General features: G+C 38.5%; 2 protein-coding genes across 4 annotated transcripts in view; one reads left to right on the forward strand and one right to left on the reverse strand.

The window, feature by feature from the left end:
* Window positions 1–18,623, forward strand: part of rce1a (Ras converting CAAX endopeptidase 1a) — a 205,418-nt gene that overhangs the window by 22,794 nt on the left and 164,001 nt on the right. For both annotated transcript variants that reach the window (XR_015775606.1, XM_042512207.2), the window contains exon 3: window positions 8,242–8,345. Coding sequence is in view for 1 of the 2 variants with exons in the window: in XM_042512207.2 (XP_042368141.2) it covers window positions 8,330–8,345 (16 nt within the window). In the remaining variant the exon portion in view is untranslated. The remainder of the gene's footprint in view (window positions 1–8,241; window positions 8,346–18,623) is intronic.
* Window positions 1–18,623, reverse strand: part of peli3 (pellino E3 ubiquitin protein ligase family member 3) — a 37,562-nt gene that overhangs the window by 17,689 nt on the left and 1,250 nt on the right. The window lies entirely within an intron of this gene.

Consider the following 18,623-nt stretch of genomic DNA (forward strand, 5'->3'; position numbering starts at 1 on the left):
TCCTAAGAAGGTGGAAAGGTCTGGGTAGAACCCCAGACAGTTCTCCTTTGAACCTCTCACAGTAACTCCTGGGAGGGACCTTCCGTATATGGTTCTAGAAATAACCCTTTATGTTGGTTTCTGGGTAGAACCCTCTGAACCCCCTTTTTAACCAAATTCGCTATGGTTCTTAAACCGCTTCCATTCGGGATTCTTGGAACCTTTTGTGCTATCTAGAAGATCAGGAGGAGGGCATTCACAACAGAAACATTAGTCTCAAAGTGGTGGATTGCATTGATTACCTGCAAGCTTTTGTTCTGTTATTATGAATATTTGCCCCCCCAAAAAAAAGAAAAACTTGCATTGACTATTAGTGAAACCACTGTACGCTCTTTATTTTTGTTCTCACAGAAAATGAATGACCCTGCTGTATTGTATTTGACTGGACAGTCTGTTGTTTTTACTATTACTTTTATGGTGATATAGTTATTGTCATTGCAGTTTGTATTTGTTGCTTATGTTGATTGCTGGAGCAATATGGCACATTGCCAGGAGTGGCATTGCTAATTTTGCACATTGCATAATTGCACATCCTTATTAGTATTTTTTTCAGGCCAGTTGTATGAATACTTTTAGCATTTTACTATTGTTGTTGTGGTGGACTATGTATTCCTGAAGTGACTCTGCCTGAGTCTGTATTTATTGTTGAATGTTATACTGCATCTTGTTGTATGTTGACAGTGCTGCCAAACGAGTTCCCCCTTGGGGATTAATAAAGTTAATCCTATCCTCATGATTAGCAGGGTCAAGCGAGAATATAAAGATAAGTTTAAAGATAAATTAAAAGAAAAAATGAAAAGACAAAGTAAACGCTAAATTGAAATAGGACATCACAAATAGCAAAAAATCATAAAGGCAAGTTTATAAAATGGGTTTTAAGAAGCGGGTGAAAATAAGTCACTGATTCTGCCAGCCTTATCTAGATAGCACCTTTATTTCCAAGAGTGAAGCCTTGAGTTGTGTTTTACTTCCATCTTTGTCAGTGTTGTTGAGCGTGATGCCCTGAGAGAACAGAGCTAGCAGCACTGATTCAGCGTTTAATTTTATTTGCCAGTTGGGTGCAATGATGGAGGTCATTTTCCAAAATGCGGATATAGGCCATACTGATATACCAGTCCTTTGTATTTGCATCCATAATAAAAACAAACCCAAAATAGCCAACAAATGTATTTCAGGCATAACTAACTGAATGTGTCTTATTACTGCAGCACAGGGTGAGTGGCCAGCGTCAGTCTTTGTGACGTCGGCTCTTCTGGCAATTGTCATCCTCTTTATGTGACTAAAGTGCTTTCTGTTTGCTGACCCAGGGCCCGCACAGAACAGCCGGCCCATCCTAATCTGATTGGATGGGCGCAGGCGATCCAGCTTTTTCTACAAAGGCAGATAAACTGATCCATGAACCCTGGTACTTTATGATGCATGTGTTTTGGCGTTTTACCGGTGGTTATGATTTACAGTGTGACTACTGGCGAGTGATATGGAGCCCAGGGAGGAGGGCTGGGAACAAGACAGCATGTTCCCTTCTCTTACAGTTAACACTCAGGGACAGATTGCCGCATTTTACATGCTTTTCATTCTTAATTTTTTTTATCATTTTGGCTGTGTTCATGCAAATGGCATAGATTTTGGCAGGATTTTGTATGTCATTTTTACTATTTTCCACTCAATTGTTTTTTTTAAAAACTATATTTAGCTTATGGAGACAACACATGCCATATCCACTAGATTAACTGTCACAGTCAATTTTGCCACAAATCCCTGACATATCCCAGGCTGTGATAATCCAAAAAATAGATTAAAAAAATCTACCCTGCGTGTAGTAGTATATTGAAAATAATTCATTTTTGTGCTTTTTTCCTTCTAAAAACATAGTGGCATCCTCACATAAGGCATTTACAGGGTTCAAATTCTTAAAAAAAGAAATAATATTTGATATTTTTGATTAGGACTGATGTTTAAAAAAATAAACTTAATGAAAGCAGAAAATCATATTAATATTAATATTTTTTATAGCCTGATTTGGAAAGGTGCATTTTGTGTTCAGGTCAGAATGAGTCTTTGATATTTATCATTAGAACTGATGTTGGGTAAAAAAAATGAACTCAATGAACTCAAAGAAATAATATTGATGTATAATATTTTTATAGCTTGATTTTGAAAAGCACATTTTATGCGCAGAGCGATGCGAGTGTGTATAATATTAAAGCGAGTCCTAAGAGTTAAACACCAGATAACCATCAGTTGACAAATTGTCATATCCAAGATTCTTAACGAAGCCCAGGAGGCATTCAACCTTTCCCTGAGCAGCAGGTTCACCATTTTTATCAGCTCTACCAGAGTTTGATTATGATGGCATTTCAGAGTGTTCGATTGCAGTCCTGTCAAACCAAACTAAGGATCTGAAACAGGGTCTTTGAACATCTTGGACTAAACACAATTTTCTGAAACAGAAATCCATAACACAACAACAAAATGTCAATGACAAGCATTTAATTAACCAGTAAGAGAGTAGAGGAAATATGAATATTATGCTAAAAAAGTGTGGGATCAATTCTACCACATGCAGTGTGAGTCACTACGTGGATGTTTTGACATTCGTTTTACACGAGTCAAACAAAGCTCAATCCCTGTCTCTGCACACAGGTTCTAAGCCAGTCCTTAATGCTCAAGCCTATTATTAATCAAAAGTGGGCGAGACCACCTACACGGTGGAAAGCGAGCGCTGCAAAAGCATGACAAAGCCCTTCAAGCTTTGTTCTCCCTTTGAGCAGATTAGATAATCATTCTGGGAATGTCAACGTAATAACACTGAAAATACTATCCCATGTTTGGACGGGTTCCTCTTCCTTTCCTGTTTGTCTGTGTCAGCATTAACAGTCCTTTTAGATCATCTTCCGCACCAAACTAACCCACACGCACTACACTACCAGTGAGTGAACTGCTCGGTGGTTATTAGACCTGATTGAATTTTGGCCATCTGATGGGGTCCGATGAGGAGGATACCTCCTCATAATCAGATGACGGATGGCAGAGAGCAGATTCAGGCAGCCAGTGGCCATTTCATTACCCGGCCTCTCTGTTGGCCTGACTGGATATTGAGCGGTGAAAACGATGCAGAGGTGGAGGCAGAGTGGACTCAGGGGAGCCTGGGTGGACAGAAGCAAATGAGGGGAAAGAGCAAAAGGAAAGAATAGAGAATGGAGAAGAAATAGAAAGTGGGGCTTCCTCTTGGTGGCAGAAGCACCATCGATCGTGGGGAACTTCCAGGGCCCTCTAGATCTTGACAAAAGACACTTAAATATATTTAAAATCACCAAATGATTTTTCTTAAAATCTCAATATCAAAGTTTATCCAAATTCATCTTCCCGACGGCACATGGACCATGGATTGGTCATTTACTCAATCCATTTAACAAGGTCAATATTGGCTCATATTCTTATATCCATCTTGCGAATTGGAATGGTGCATCTTTAAGAAACAATTCGGCAACAATAAAAAGAAACCTGTGCCCGAAAGGGCTAGACCCAAATATTTGGCTGTTCGAGAATTTGTTAATTGGGTAGGTGTTCAGTTATCAGTTTAGGCATTTCTGATATTCATTGTTTTCAACGCTCATTAACGGGTTTATTGACTGAGTTGAGCCATTTCTGTGTCGGTGTGAGCAGCACTGGAACACAAACATGTGAGCCCCCCAGACACAGAACAGGTGAATTCCAATATCTTCTATAATGAGGACACTTAAAATTTTAGATGCACAACAAAATTTACCGGACTAATTTAGAACACTGGACTAAGATTATTATATTGCGGAACTTTCTGAGTTTTTTTAACTTTACAAACTACAAAGTTTCACAACCACTGGCAAGCAGTTAGAGGCACAGTGGGCTCTCGCTCACCTAACACTGAAGCTCCGTGGCGCATAGTGTCTCTCTCTCTCTCTCTCTCTCTCCCCTGGCTCACTGACACTGTCGGGGGTCGAGATTCCATCTCCCCTCACCTCCCTCATCCTCCCTAATCTGTGAAGAGCACAGCCTATCCCCACCTGACAGTAACCCGTGAAGCGCATGGTCTCTCCGTAGTTGTAACTTTGTAATGACACACCGTAGAACCCCAAGACACAAAACATTAATCTGTTACACAGAAAAAAGTACAGTCATTAAACTGACAGCCCTGCATATGTCATATGACATATTTCATAGAAGACAGAGGAAGGATAAACGGTCTCAATCCAAAAGACAAGGTCCACCGATGGTTTTCGGTATAAAGATGATTAGCCAGCTTTAACCCTTTGAAACTTAGATCAACATCAGTTTTCTTGTGCTGTATTCAGATGCCTCTCACACGCTCTTTGACCCTTTGAAACAGGATTTGCTTTTATTTTCTCGAAAACTCGCAATGACCAAATGTCCCAACAACTGCAAGAAATTAGGAAAACGTGTCAACAAAATTATGTATAAATGAGTTTTTCAATTATTTCTTTATTAATTTCAACATTTAACAACTGAAAAACATTTAAAATATAATACAGAAATGAAGGAGTATAATAAGACAAAACAATATAAAATATAAAAAAAAACATTAGTAAACTATTCAAAAATAAATGAATAAATAAGAAAATAAAATTACAAAACAGTAAAATAGATAAAATAGAAATAAACTGTTTATTTTTTTTATTTTAGAACCAAGGGTTATTGGTTATTCTCTTGTTTTTTACTTTCATGATTATTTATCATTATTGTGTATTTATTATTCTCATTATTATTATCAGGTAATTCTATCATAATAATTTTATATTTAAAATTATGTTACAGAAAAATAAAATAATATACAAAAAATAGATTGATTTTTTTTGGTTATTCTCTTTTAACTTTATTTTTTTTAATTTTTTTTATTTTTTTACAAATTTTCTTGTTAGATTGCTCATTGCCTTCTCCCCATGTTATTTCTAAAGAAATAAAACCAATTTTCTCAGTTTCAAAGGGTTAAAAAGTAGATATTTCCCCCAGCAGCACTGCAGGAATGATTAGCTTTCACTGCAAACGTGCCACCCCCCCACCCCCGCCTCCGGTACTTTTCTCAGTCTGTGCACTGTAAATGATCTCACTGAGCAGCATTACCATGAGGATAATCTATAAAAGCAAAAGAGGCATGACTGCCATGAGTGGATGAGTAGATGTAGACGAGAAGGAGGAGGGAAAGGACTGGGAGGTGGGAGCCAGAGGAGGAGGAGGAGGAGGAGGAGTGAAGTGGGTTTGAAGGGCAAGGAGAGGTGAAGGAAAGAAATAAAGGAAGTGGCAGATGTGAGATGCTGTTGGTCTCCTGGAAACACACACACACATAAACACACACAGAAGCTTGAACAGATCTGTGTGGATGATGAAGAGAGGAGGGAAATGAGGAAGAGGAGAGCGAGGCGGAGGGTATGTATGTGTGTGTTCGGGTGTATGTGTTAGCGAGCGCATGCGCGGAAGTGGCGGGCCTTGGCAGGGTGATGGATTGCCTGTTCTGTGCCACGCATTTTCTAATCAACCCACAGCCACATCCTGGGGGTGGAGAAAAAGAGGAGAGAGAGAGAGAGAGAGAGAGAGAGAGAGAGAGAGGAGTGAAACAAAGAAAAGCTGTCTGACAAAGGAAGACAAAGGAAGGAGAGAATAATAGAGAGAAATAGATAAAGGGAATGCAGTTCATAGGAGCAGAGTGGAGTGGCTGGAGGGTCTGTGGTAGGAACGGCTGCTTCTGCTTCTGCTGCTGATGGTGCTCAGGCTAAACACACTCACACACACGATTACACAACATAACACACTGCAAATAACACTGCCCTGTAAAGCCACGCAAAGAACCACGCAACAGAACACACTGCATCACAGCAATACAACACTACACACAAACTGTGCTGTGCATACTATTCAATACACGGTGATGTAACAAAAGTGCACAATACATCACAACACATCTCCACACAGCACAGTCAGTGGTCCTCGGGGCCAAAACCAATATAATTATTTTTTAAAAATCCAGTATTGGCTGATAATATTTTACCATAAACAAACATGTTTAATGATTGTCCTTTAATTTTGGTCACCAATTCCACACTCATCCGTATTTCTTTGTGTCCATGGCAGCATGGCTCTGTTATGTCTGTTGGTTAGTTGATCCACCATTTTTGGGCCATAATGAAATTTTAAATTTTTGACATGAAATTTTAATGTGTCCTAATATAACACTTCTTATTATATCTTAGGTTATAGGACTGGGCAATATGGCTTTAAAATAATATCACAATATTTTTAGGCTATATCACAATACACAATATATATCTATTTTGAAATCTCTAAACTACTGTAAACTACAAAAAATACAAAAACTAACTAACATGAAATGAACAGATAAACTACTGTTATGATGAGGTTTTAAAAAATACTGTTCTAATGTTAAAGTATAGTATAAAGTTAAATAAAGTACTGTTATAGTAAAGTTGAATTAAGTATTATACATATTTATTATATAATTAAGGAAATCAAAGCGGAACCCATGATGCTTTTATTCTGAAGGACTCAGCTTGTTTTGGGCATATGAAATGATAGAATTTTTTTATTGTCAGATGATATATTTCATCATATCGCACAGCTCTATTATGCTATACCATAGTTTGAGTGAATACTTGATTCTAATTGGCTGCAGGGTGACTGATAATGGGAAACCTGCTAGTCGTAGTTCTGGTGAAACTATCTGTTCACTGTTTTAAATTACTACATAAAAGAATCATCAATGGTATCATATATCTACTGTTTATCAATCGTAGGCAATGGTATTGACTTTGAATAATGCTAGCATGATGTTCTGGCGAATAGCTAGGCCAAAGGGTTCAATGAGGCTAGTGATCAAGAAATATCTCCCATTGCCAAGTGGTATCTAAGGTTCATCCTATAAACTGGAGGAGTGAATAACATTTCCAGTGCTCAAGAACCTCAGGCACTGTATTGATTGTTCCAGATAACAGTCAAACCCTAACAGAGTTATGGCTTGTGGAAAACTTTAGATTTTGATTACAAAAGGCATTACATTATAAATGAATATCCTTACTTTTTTTACCTCTTAGGTAAACTATTCCTGCTGGAAAAAAACAGCTAAAAAAACAGTTTATGCTGGTAAATGTTTTTTGTTGGTTTTAGCTGGTCAAAGTTGGTCTTAGATGGTCCTGACCCAGTTCTTGCTGGTGTCTGATAGTTTAGCTTGGTGGGCCACCAGCTGGAAAAGTTGATGTGACCAGCCTGCCAAGATGCACACATTTATCTTTATGAATATCCCATGACAGAAGACTAATATAAAGCGATTTATGTCCTTTGCTTTTCATACTTGCCCCTCATGACACTGTTATTCCTCCAAACTCAAGGACATTGATTTTGTTTTAATTTTACTGGAACTTCACTGGATAAATCGGCTAGAGTGATCATCACAAACTGGCACAACCAGCTAAACCATTACATATTATGTAAAAACATACCGTCCGTGAACCGTCCGACATGCACTCATCAGGTATTATCCTTTACATAATGCGCACACAACACTGCTTATGAATTAGTGCCCTACAATTATGTTCTTAAGGTTAAGTTATGGGGATTAGGTTGAAGTAAGTAAAGTTACTGTGAGTCATTTTAAGAAATGTTCTCAACATGTTTCTTTTCCTAAACCTAACCAAAGTTTACTCAAAGGTCACTCACTCACCTTTCTCCCGGGGAATGTCCAAGGGGAGGGTCCCAGGATTTGTGACCCATTAACAAAATCAACTTATTTATTCTTATCTCCCATCAGCTCATTGGTCATATGATCACAGTCTTCCAAAATTCTTGGGCTATACAAGAATTACTGGCTCATGATTGCTGAGGATATGTACAGATTTAACATTGTTAGAGGAATGATATTTGGTTGTGATGTTGGGTGACCAAATATAATGCCAGGACAATATCAATCAGTGTATGGTTTGTTCTTTGTTTATTCTGTTTCAAAACTGAATCTCAAAAACCAAATAACCAGCATGGTTATGTGTTTTTCTGTTTTCAAACTAAAGGGGAAATACAAAAAAAGGAAAACAAAACAAAACAAAAAACTTGATCTTTTACAGTTTTGTTTTCAATTTTAAATCCAGAACGGAAAATCAGTGAAATAGATTTTTTTAACTATGGCTTATTTACTCTGTACAGGTGCACCTGTTGAGATATGTTTGGCCTTGGCCCCTCCCCTGTCCAAATGCCGAGTGAAGTGGAGGTTTACTAAAAGCCCGAACCCAAGATGCTGTGCAATTTGAGTAAGTATTTGACACAAAAAATGATAATACAAGAAAATCACTGTTGCTGCTAATCCCTAACATATCCCAGGCTGTGACAGTCAAAAAATCTACTTTTTATGGAGTATATTAAAAATAATTTTTACATTTTTGGTGGGCTCTTTAACAATCTGAAAACATAGTGGCATCATGACCAAAATTTTGCAATGTAAAGGGTTCAAATTCTGAAAATCAATGAATATTTGATATTTATGATTAGGACTGATGTTGGTTAAAAAAAAACTCAGTGAAAGTAGAAAATTATATTAATGTATAATATTTTTTTAACCTGATTTTGAAAAGTGCATTTTGTGCGCAGAGTGATACGAGTGTGTGTAATATTAAAGTGGGCCCATAGGTTTATGCTTAAATAAGTCAGTTGGACAAAATCACACCTCCATTACTGTGGATGTTGCGGTGTAACTGCTGGATGTGGTGATAGGCAGGTGTTTTCGTGGTGGTGGGACTGTTTTAGGAGGCATATAGTGCATGCAAAATGTGTATACTATCATATCATCATCGCTTTTTGATATTGTAGCTCGGCACCCTCCCTCATCCTGTTTTTCTTGAACATTTGTAGTCTTCTTTTCTTTTTCTGGCGTCCCTCTCCTTCACTCTCAGCATTCACTCTCTCTCTAACCGCCCACTGCAGGGGAAGGACGAGTGTGTGTGGAGTGTGTGGGAGAGCAAGAAAGAAAGAAAGGAAGAGTCAAATTTGTCTCTTTCCGAAACAAATGAACAGAGTGCTAAATATACTCCAAATGACAAATGAACCCTGCAGTGAATTATGGCCTCATGACAAAACTCATCACACAATTTCTCCTTTTCAACCTGTTTAAATAAAGATTTTCCACTTCTGTCTGCACATGTATTCTTAGATACTGGAGCTGAGACAGTGCTTTTAGTTGGGAAGTCATAAGCAGAATGTTATACATGTTATTACATTGACTTAAAATGTAGAATAAGGGCTGATTTTTTTTTTTTTAAATAAAACAAACAGAGTCAAATTAGACACAGATTGGTTTTATGTTTTCATATTGAATGCATGACAGAGCCAGAGAGCACGCCTGCTCAACATTATGTAACACTTTATACTGTACAAGTCCTAAGCCAGTGTTATGAACGAGTCTGTTACCCTCCCCCACCACCAAATCCAGCCTTCTTTTTTCACTTTTCTCTTTCTGCTTCCATTTGCTTCCATTCAATTTTTCTTAAATTCACCTGCGGCATTTTAAGGGTTTATTTATTGATATTTACGGGGTAAATCTCACCTAGTTCCAGACATCTGAATCATCCACAATTTCTTTTTTTAACAATTCAAGGTCTGGCGTCGACTAGTCTCTCATTGCCAAAACTCCACACTTAAGTGTCAGGTGAAAGATCTGTCTGAAACCATCCAAGGGCATATGTAGTGTTTAAACATTGTATGTGTGTGTGTGTGGGGGGGGCACATATGAAACAGGTGGTTTGGGGGTCATCTTTGTGAAAATCAAACACTTAAGTCTTTTGTGGCTTTTATGTTTTCATGCATGCTCTCTGGCTCTGTCATGCTTTCGTATTCTAAATTTTTAATGGGACTTGTCTCCTGCGTGCCGCCTAAAATTCTATGAACCCATTATAATCCTGCATGAAGGGAATAAAATCTCTCCGGCTTGTTTGTATTTTTTAAACCAATCAGAAGAGTGTTTGGGTGGCGCTAATGGCCATTCAAGTCGGGATTCCAAATCGAAAACTCGGGAAAAATACATGTAGATTGAGTCTGTCGAATTGACGTCACAGCAATATGGCGGCGCACGCAGTGAATGGTAAGCAGAATTACCTGTTCATGACATTTGCAGGACTTAATGACATTTCTAAGATTTGAGGATGTTCCTAGAATTTTAGGATACTTCAAGGGTTTGAGAGCCTTTCTAGGAATTTAATAAGTTTCTAGGATTTTAGTATTTTTTTAAGATTTAAGGACATTTTTATAATTTTAGGACATTTCTACCATGTTAGGACATTTCTCTGACTTTATAACATTTGCAGAATTGTTGGACATTTCCAGGATTTGAGGACATTTCTGAGATATTAAGATGTTTATAGGTTTTGAAGACCTTTCTAGGACTTTCTAGTTTTATGCACTGGCAACCTGGCACCTTACCGGAGGCCAGATTTGTCCCGTGGGCCGTAAGTTGAAAATCACTGATGCAAGGGCATGCCACCATGTAATTAACCAAACTGAATCATATCACCTCGTGTCATCCCAGCTTTACTGTAATACTGTGTATCTTTAAGCAAACTTACATAATCCAGAAGTTTCTATCCATCATTAAAACCCAGCTAGTATCACGCATCTCTCAAAGGCGATATATTCATGTGTGTGTGTGGCTGCTGCTATGCTGTGATGGAGTGTGTGTCCTGCAGCCCTGTCTGCTACTAAATAGCCCTGCTGTCTAGGATGCAGTAAGGCGGTAGGAAATGAGGGAAAAGAGCAAGTAAGCAGGAGCATGGGAGCTGCTAAGACTGAGAGAAACAGAGACAGAGAGCGTGCACCTGTAGCACTCATCAGGTGGATTTGAATATCAAAGGAGGCCTGCTCACATGACCCTGTTTGTAGACAGGCCTGACCCTGGAAGCGCAGGTGAAAGTGAAAGGGAATGTTTAAGACTCTCACCTTTGTTCTCTCCTCTCATCATTAAGCACTAGACGCTGCAATTCAAAAAGCAGTCAACTGGATACACAAACAGCTGACTGAAAAGCCAGCATACCTCCTACACTACAGCTCTCTGAAGGTCACTATCATGGCGTGTGCTGATATTTGATACCTGCGGAGGGTCAACCAGTTTGGTCATGGAGGCACAGGGACAGGGTTTCTGACTGATAATAGCGAGCTGCTGCGATCTACTACTTAAAAATCAGCTACACCATATGGTTACATCATGCCTGTTGCTATGCAACATAAAGTATGACAACAGCTTGTGAGCTGTCTCATTGAGCATCACAGTTTGTAATTTGATAACTGGAAATGAGTCAGCATTTAAGATCTATGCCAGTCCAGAATGTAAAGCATGTGGGTAAGGACTGGCTGCTGGTGTTGTAGCAAGCGATAGTGTCTCCACCTAAAATAGTGAAAGTGAGTTGGACATTTTTTTTTCTTTTTGAAATTTGGCAGTACTGTTGGAGTGAGTCTCCTTTTTTTTTTTTTTGAATGTAGGCCTTATTTTTATAGTTCTGGCCATCATTGCCAATAGTAACAACACTTTACTCAAAAAGTTACAGTAACTGCTGGAATCTGGGTGACATATTGATGTAAAAAGAGGACTGAACACAGTATTTGAGGTGGGGCCCTGTTTATTCCTATGAAAGTTGCTCAGTGGCACATGAAGCCAAAGAAGTTTGACTTAAATGTGTACAATTACCCAGATTTTCAGCTCTGTTTCTGTATTATGGGGCCCATACTTGGATGTATTAGGAAAATCTGGATACAGCACGGAGGAGAGGCCCTGTTCATTCCTATGAGAGTTGCTCGGTAGCGCATGAATCAAAAAATGTGATATTTACGTGGTATGAAAGTACCTGGATCTTCCACTTTACCGGGCCCATACCTCATGAGCACTAGAGACTTTAGGCAGCTGAGTGTGCCCAAGGGGGTAACTTCCACTGGTGGAGTGACTGACTTCTGGTTTAGCACTTAGCAGTTTAATCTTGCAGCTCTTTCAGACTTTCCAAATGTTATCTAACAGGTTTTGATGCTCATTAAAAAATATCCAATTGTTACATATGTCTCTTTCCCTATGTAAGTCAATAGGAAAAAGTCTTTCTGGGCCCCATGGCATCATGTCATGGACCCGGATGGTGTAGTTCCACTTTTGGCCATTATGAAAAATTTGCATCAGTGCCTGGTGCACTTCTGTGGCTTTGGCCCATGGAGCAGGCCCACTAGAGACTTCCGCCATCAGAGCGGCAGACTTCTGCCTGCTAAGTGGCTAACTTCCTGTTTTAAAATATTATTGAACCAAATGGATCAAATCTCAATAGTAAAACGAGTGTGATGCTAAAAAATATTCCTGTCTCTTTTAGGTATAAGTCTATGGGAAAAAAAAATTTTTTTGGGGCCCAGAGGCATCACATGAAGAACGTAGAAGTTGTAATTCCAGGTTTTGGCCACTATATGTCGATTTGCTTCAACTTGTTCCAGTGGGCTTGTGTTAAAATCTTACACCAAAGCTGTAGCTCCTTCTGTGAAGGAAAAATAACTATAGCCTTTACAGCAGCAATACTCCTGAGGAACTGAGACAAAGAACAAGACAAGGGACAGATAGCTAAGTGCTAGTGCAACTAAGCTTCCCCACTGACACTGACTGCCTTCTTACATAAGAGACACCAGCTTCATTGGCTACTTCCATATCATTGCATGTAACATGAGCCTTGCCCACGAAGTTGCATACCATTTTGCCTTCCTTGAACTAAGAGGCGCCACGTTTGCTTTACCTACCAAATATACATATTGAAATCTAGTCAGCATGATGTTGCGCTAAGAACAGCAATCACTTCCAATTAGACAATTGGCAATTGATTATAATTGTGATAGTGATATGTAAAACTGGCAAACTTGTTTATGTTGTCATTTTCAGCCATAACTGCAATTTTCAAAGATGTATAATTAAACACAGTGGCCAGACCATTGTGGCATTTCTGCTGTGCTTATTTTAATTAACTGTGTTGCTCTGCAAGTGTCTTTAATAAATCAAATCCTATGACATGTAAGCAAAGCAATGTACTGCTGTGGATTGGGGCTGTAGCAAAACATATTTTAGCCATCTACACATATATCAGTCAAAATGTACGCTATATTTGGAATATTTTTTCCACTTGACCTTACACAATAACCAATTTAGGCAGTGGTTGACCAAAAGCAAAAAAATGTTCTGCAAAGTAAAATTACCGTTTTTGTCAATGAGTCTGGTGGCTTTGGGGGCTTATAGGTGGCTAAAAGCTAACTGATTGAGGCAGCGTTTGCTCAAAACCGTTTCATTTAATGTGTGTGATATGGAAGTTATTGTAAACAAACAGTGATTTCAACTTTACCAGATGGATATGGTGTTCAAGATGATGATGTAGCATATTAGATCCTAGTTGAAAGCCAGTATACAGTCAGCAAGAGTATCATATCCTCATTCACATCTTAATCCAATTACGGGACAATTTTTACCCTTGACAAACTCTTTTTCCCTTCAGAAAATCTTAAAGGAAAACTGACTTCACATCGAAACCAGTTTAAACTATACGGCTCAAAGAACCACTTCACAGGTTTATCAGCAGCTCAAACTATTTTGGGTTATTTTAAATCTCCCCTTCTGGTTACTGTAGGCTCACCTCCTCTCAGTTTGACACCTAGGGCTTCGTAAGCGCCTGACAGGTGGGCCGCTTCTGTGTTACCTCATCTTGCTGCCACACACAAACACACACACATGCACACAAAGTTGGAAGCTACAGTTTTGTAGACTGTATAATGCATCATTTGATATGACCAGAATGTAATTATTATAGTTTGGGAATTAAATTCTTTCAATGCTGGGCTGTTAGTTATTTTATATTTGTCTCAAATATCTTTAACCAGTTCTTTATAGTGATCATAGACTTAATAATAGCTCAGACTTCTCTATCTGCATCACATCTCTTTTTTTGTTGTTGCAAGATCTTTCTAGAAACAGCTGTATGATTTTAAAAGAGCTAAACAGTTATATATATACTTTTTCTACTTCTTTTTAGTTCATTTGAAGTATACTGAGTCCTTAAAGAGTTCGTCATCTACTAGGCCAGTTGTTTTACTAATACCACTGAAACAGTAGCTATTATTGATGCTTTCACTAATACTGCTACTGCTGCTACTACTACTACTACTACTACTAATACTACAACTACTTCTACTACTTCATTTGATTAATTAGCACTAATGCTACTAGTACTGCAAGCGCTACCATAACCATTACTATCACTGAGGCTAATGGTGTTAAGTGGACTACTAGCAAAACTACCACTTACTTACTTACCACTTATAATAATAATAATACTGCTACCAGCTATCTACTTATCAAACAGCACAGATGTTACTGTTACTATCTGACTACTAATGCCTCCACTATACAATTACTGATGTTCATGCCAGGGGTCGACCAATATTGGCTTTTCAGGGCCGATACCGATTATTTGTAGTTAATGTGACCGATAACCAATGTTTGGAACCGATATGCTTTAAAATAAAAATGAAAATCTTTCTGTCAATATTTATAATTTGGAATATAACACAAAACTTTGTTTAATCAAAACTGAAACTTTCAACATCATATACAGTAAGTTCTCAGCAACTTTTTCTTTTTAAATAAAAAGCCAAAAAACAGGAGAGCTTCTTAAAACTAGTAATAGTACAACAAAGACGGTGCTCTTTGGTGAAGGGCATGAACAAATCTACAAAAAACAAAAAGGAAACAAAGCACTTGTCTTTAGGGAAAAAAAAAAGTCAAATGCCTTTATTACATTGACAGGTTCTAAAGGAAGAACATGATGAAAAAGTATTACTATGACACATTTCAGTTTGCAGCATTCTTCAGGAAGTTACTTCCTAGGTTACTTCATTTGACACGTTTTGGCATCAAGGCTGGTTTCTGTTTTTTCTAAACTTTTTTTTATGAGGTAAAACTTTAGATTAAAAATGAATGAATAAAAATAGTCCCCTGAAGTTTTAAAAAGTGAAAGTTCCTCCCATGCTGACACTTTCTTTGCACTTTTTAATTAACTAATTTTACTTAATATACAGATAATCGGCAAAAATACCAAACACTGGCCCCGATAATCGGCCAGGACAATGATCTGTTGACACCTAGTTAATGCTTTAGGCCTTATAACTACTGCAACTTCTGCAACTTCTGCTACTACAACAGCTAGTGCTACAACTACAGATAGCATGTTACTGCACCTACAAACTGCATAGTAATTCAACTGCTACTATTATCCCTGTTTCTAGTACCATCACTAATTACGCTGCTAAAAGTGCTGGCCATGCTGTCAGTCTTCGGAAACAGTAAGACTAATTTAAGTGGCTGTTGGATTATTAAAGGTACCCCTTGGAGAAATTTTTCGAGAGCATGTTCATTTTTCAAGTGGCGTGATGTGTATTCTCACAGATGGTTCCACTTTTTGACAGCTGGTGGAGGATATACTCCAAAAAAACACTGGATTCATTAACTGCTAGCTAACAAACTATGGATGTAAAACATAGTGAAACACTGGAAATCAGGGTTGCAAATCTTTTGTTTGGAGGGAAATGCCTTCCACGTGTATCTTAGACTCAAGACCATAATATAATATCTGCAGTTTTATGTTAAAACATTTAGTAACAGTGACAGAAGGAGAAAGGTTTCAAGTCAGCAACTCCCGCAGTATTCAGGGCTTGACATTTACTTTTTTGCTCACCAGCCACTATGGCCAGTGGTTTTCAAATGTTACTAGTCACTCGGCATTTTTTATGAGCCACAACTTTGTTGTTGGGAAATATTGCTTTATTTAAAGATTTTTGTTTTTGGCTTTTCGTGCCTTTAATATAGTGCAGTTACAGAGTGACAGGAAAGGGGGAGAGAGAATGGAGATGACATGCAGCAAAGGGCCACAAGCCAGAATCGAACCCAGGCCGCTGCTAAGGACTCAGCTTATATGGGGCAAATGCTCCACTCACTGAGCTAGAGGCCGCCCCAATTGGGAAATAATGTTTCATTTGATTGTGTGCTACAGTTTACTTGATTAACTAGATTTACAACTCTTCATACACAAAAACTACAATAATAAAAAAAATGCATTAGGAGAAATGTTACAGTTAGTTCCACCTTGGCTATGTGCTACTTGCTAAATACCAATTGCTTCAGTAAGTGTTTTATCCTGTTATGCTTCTTGCATCAAAAGGCGTCTTGAAAGCAGGGATATGGCTTTTTTCCCCCTCATCCTGGTGATCGGAACAGCTGGGTGATTCCGTCAAATAAGTGTTATGTTGGATATGTTTTAAATTCTGCAATGGCGGAGCAATGCTGATACACTGTCCTCCGCTTATACACTGTCCTCCGCTTATACACTGTCCTCCACTTATACACTGTCCTCCGCTTATACACAACTTTTTCTCTGATGCTGTTGTAGCTGACTGGGAAACCGGGGGTGTTACAGCTCTCAAATTTTTTTTTGCGCTTGCTAATGTAACTTTCAGGCACTCTGATCCACTTGTTGTGCTAACCTCAGCACCTTTTGCTAACGGCTTACGGCTGAAAGTTTTCTGGTAAAACTTGCACTTGTGAACTTTAGTTCCATGTAACGTGCATCATTCTACATACAGTGTATGCGACCTGCCAAAGTGGCTAGTGAAAGTGACTGCGTTATATGCCACTGCCAAATTCTACCCACATTGGGTGTCGATATCGGTACTTGATTGCTTTTAAGGTATTGGCGAAAATAATCCAGTAGCAAGTAGTAGACTCAGACTCTCCACTTGATCAGCAAACATTCTATTGCTGCCATCCCCGGAGCCCCTCTCCTTCCATCTGATGGTCAGTTCAATGTCAAAGTCTGTCGGTTAGCAGGAGCTAACACAGCAGCAGCAGCTAACAACCAACACCAAGCCCTTAAATAATCCCAACAAACACAGACAGACACCGAAACAGCTAAACTCTATCATTAATAACCATTAAATAATGTTAGCCATGTCATGCTTTTAGTGTGGCAGGCCCGAAGCTCAAACTCCTGCAGCAGCAACTACAACCAATACAGTCTGTGATGGGGTGAAGCCGAGCGCAATATATTAACGGCGTTGGCATTTTTGCAAGCTTAGATGCCACACAAATGTTTAAAAGAATGGATGTACTACATGCAACTCCATTCATATTATGGGTATCAGATGAAGTACTCTATTGGTATAGGGATTGGTGTTGGTACTATAGTTATTTGTTTTTTTTTTAGATGTCTCAGTCCTAGTCATACTGGTACTAAGTAAGACTGTTGCAACAAAACTCCTACATGTACCAACAATAATTTTAAGTAGGTTTTATAAAAAAATTTATACAACTTTATATTTGTAAGAGGAGGACTGTGTTTTTGTCTGAGACGGTTATTTAAGGATCACGTATGTATACATGTGACAACTTCAGTGCTAAATTTCTGGTTATATTCTGTCGATTCTGAATAATTGTAATTGTATAAAAACTTAAGGTTTAAAGCTGTCTTGTGAAGCACATTTCCATTACAGATTTGTACAAAACTTAATATTTTTGAAATGTCAACAAAACACAATTGCGAGATGACGTCATTTCCACTTAGTGACATTATGTGACTTCTCTCTGGCGATAAGATCCCAGGAAGCATGGCGAAGGATGGTCAAAACATTCACAGCTTTTTTTCTATTGCAGCCACCACACTAGCCGCCATTGTTTCCAATCCAAGGCCTCATAGGCATGGAATGTGAGCGATAATGGAAAGGTGAGCCCCTTATACGTATGAGGGATTTCTGGGAGGTGATAGTTCATGACTTCACAGAGGAACTGTGGATTCAAAACTTCCGAATGATCCGCTCAACTTTTTGAAGTTATGTGATGCAATAACACCTTTTGTAGCTCCTACTGCATCATGAGGGAGCCGCGTCCTACTGACAAGCACATAGCCATAGCATCATGTGACCTAGAAAAGCCAAAAAAGTGTTTCCCTTTTTAGTTCTGTGAAATATTGCCCTTTGAATCAATTGAAATACCACCTTATGCAAGCATAAAAACTTTTTACGATAAATTGGTGTTTTGTTTCTCAAAATTTACGTGTTTCCATATTTCATATTTGTAATTTCAGTTTGCTCTGTTTTAGGGTTAATGGAAACCCGCCTACAAACATGCATCCACAGATCATCTCCAGATTAAATATGAATTAATAACCTGCATCATGCCCATTACTGCAGAGGTGGACGACACTAACTGTACGAATTGCCTTTACATATTTCGGCCTCACATATCTGCAGCCAGCATCAGCCCGACTCCAATCACAACATCGCCAAGCATCTATGTTTAGGCCTGTATGCCTAAAACTGTCATTTCCAAGCACACTTACAAATATGACTCATCACTCAGCAAACTACATTATTGTTGGATCGTTAATATCATCACAGCTACTACTTTTTAGTGTTGTGAGCCATTTTGAGGCTGACCATCCCACTAAAATCCCTTTCTCCTAAAAGCATCCTGGAAGCATCTAGAAGCA

The sequence above is a fragment of the Plectropomus leopardus genome, chromosome 23 (assembly GCF_026936395.1).
Source record: "Plectropomus leopardus strain MGB_pleo_1.0 chromosome 23, ASM2693639v1, whole genome shotgun sequence".
In the NCBI taxonomy this organism is placed as follows: Eukaryota; Metazoa; Chordata; class Actinopteri; order Perciformes; family Serranidae; genus Plectropomus; species Plectropomus leopardus.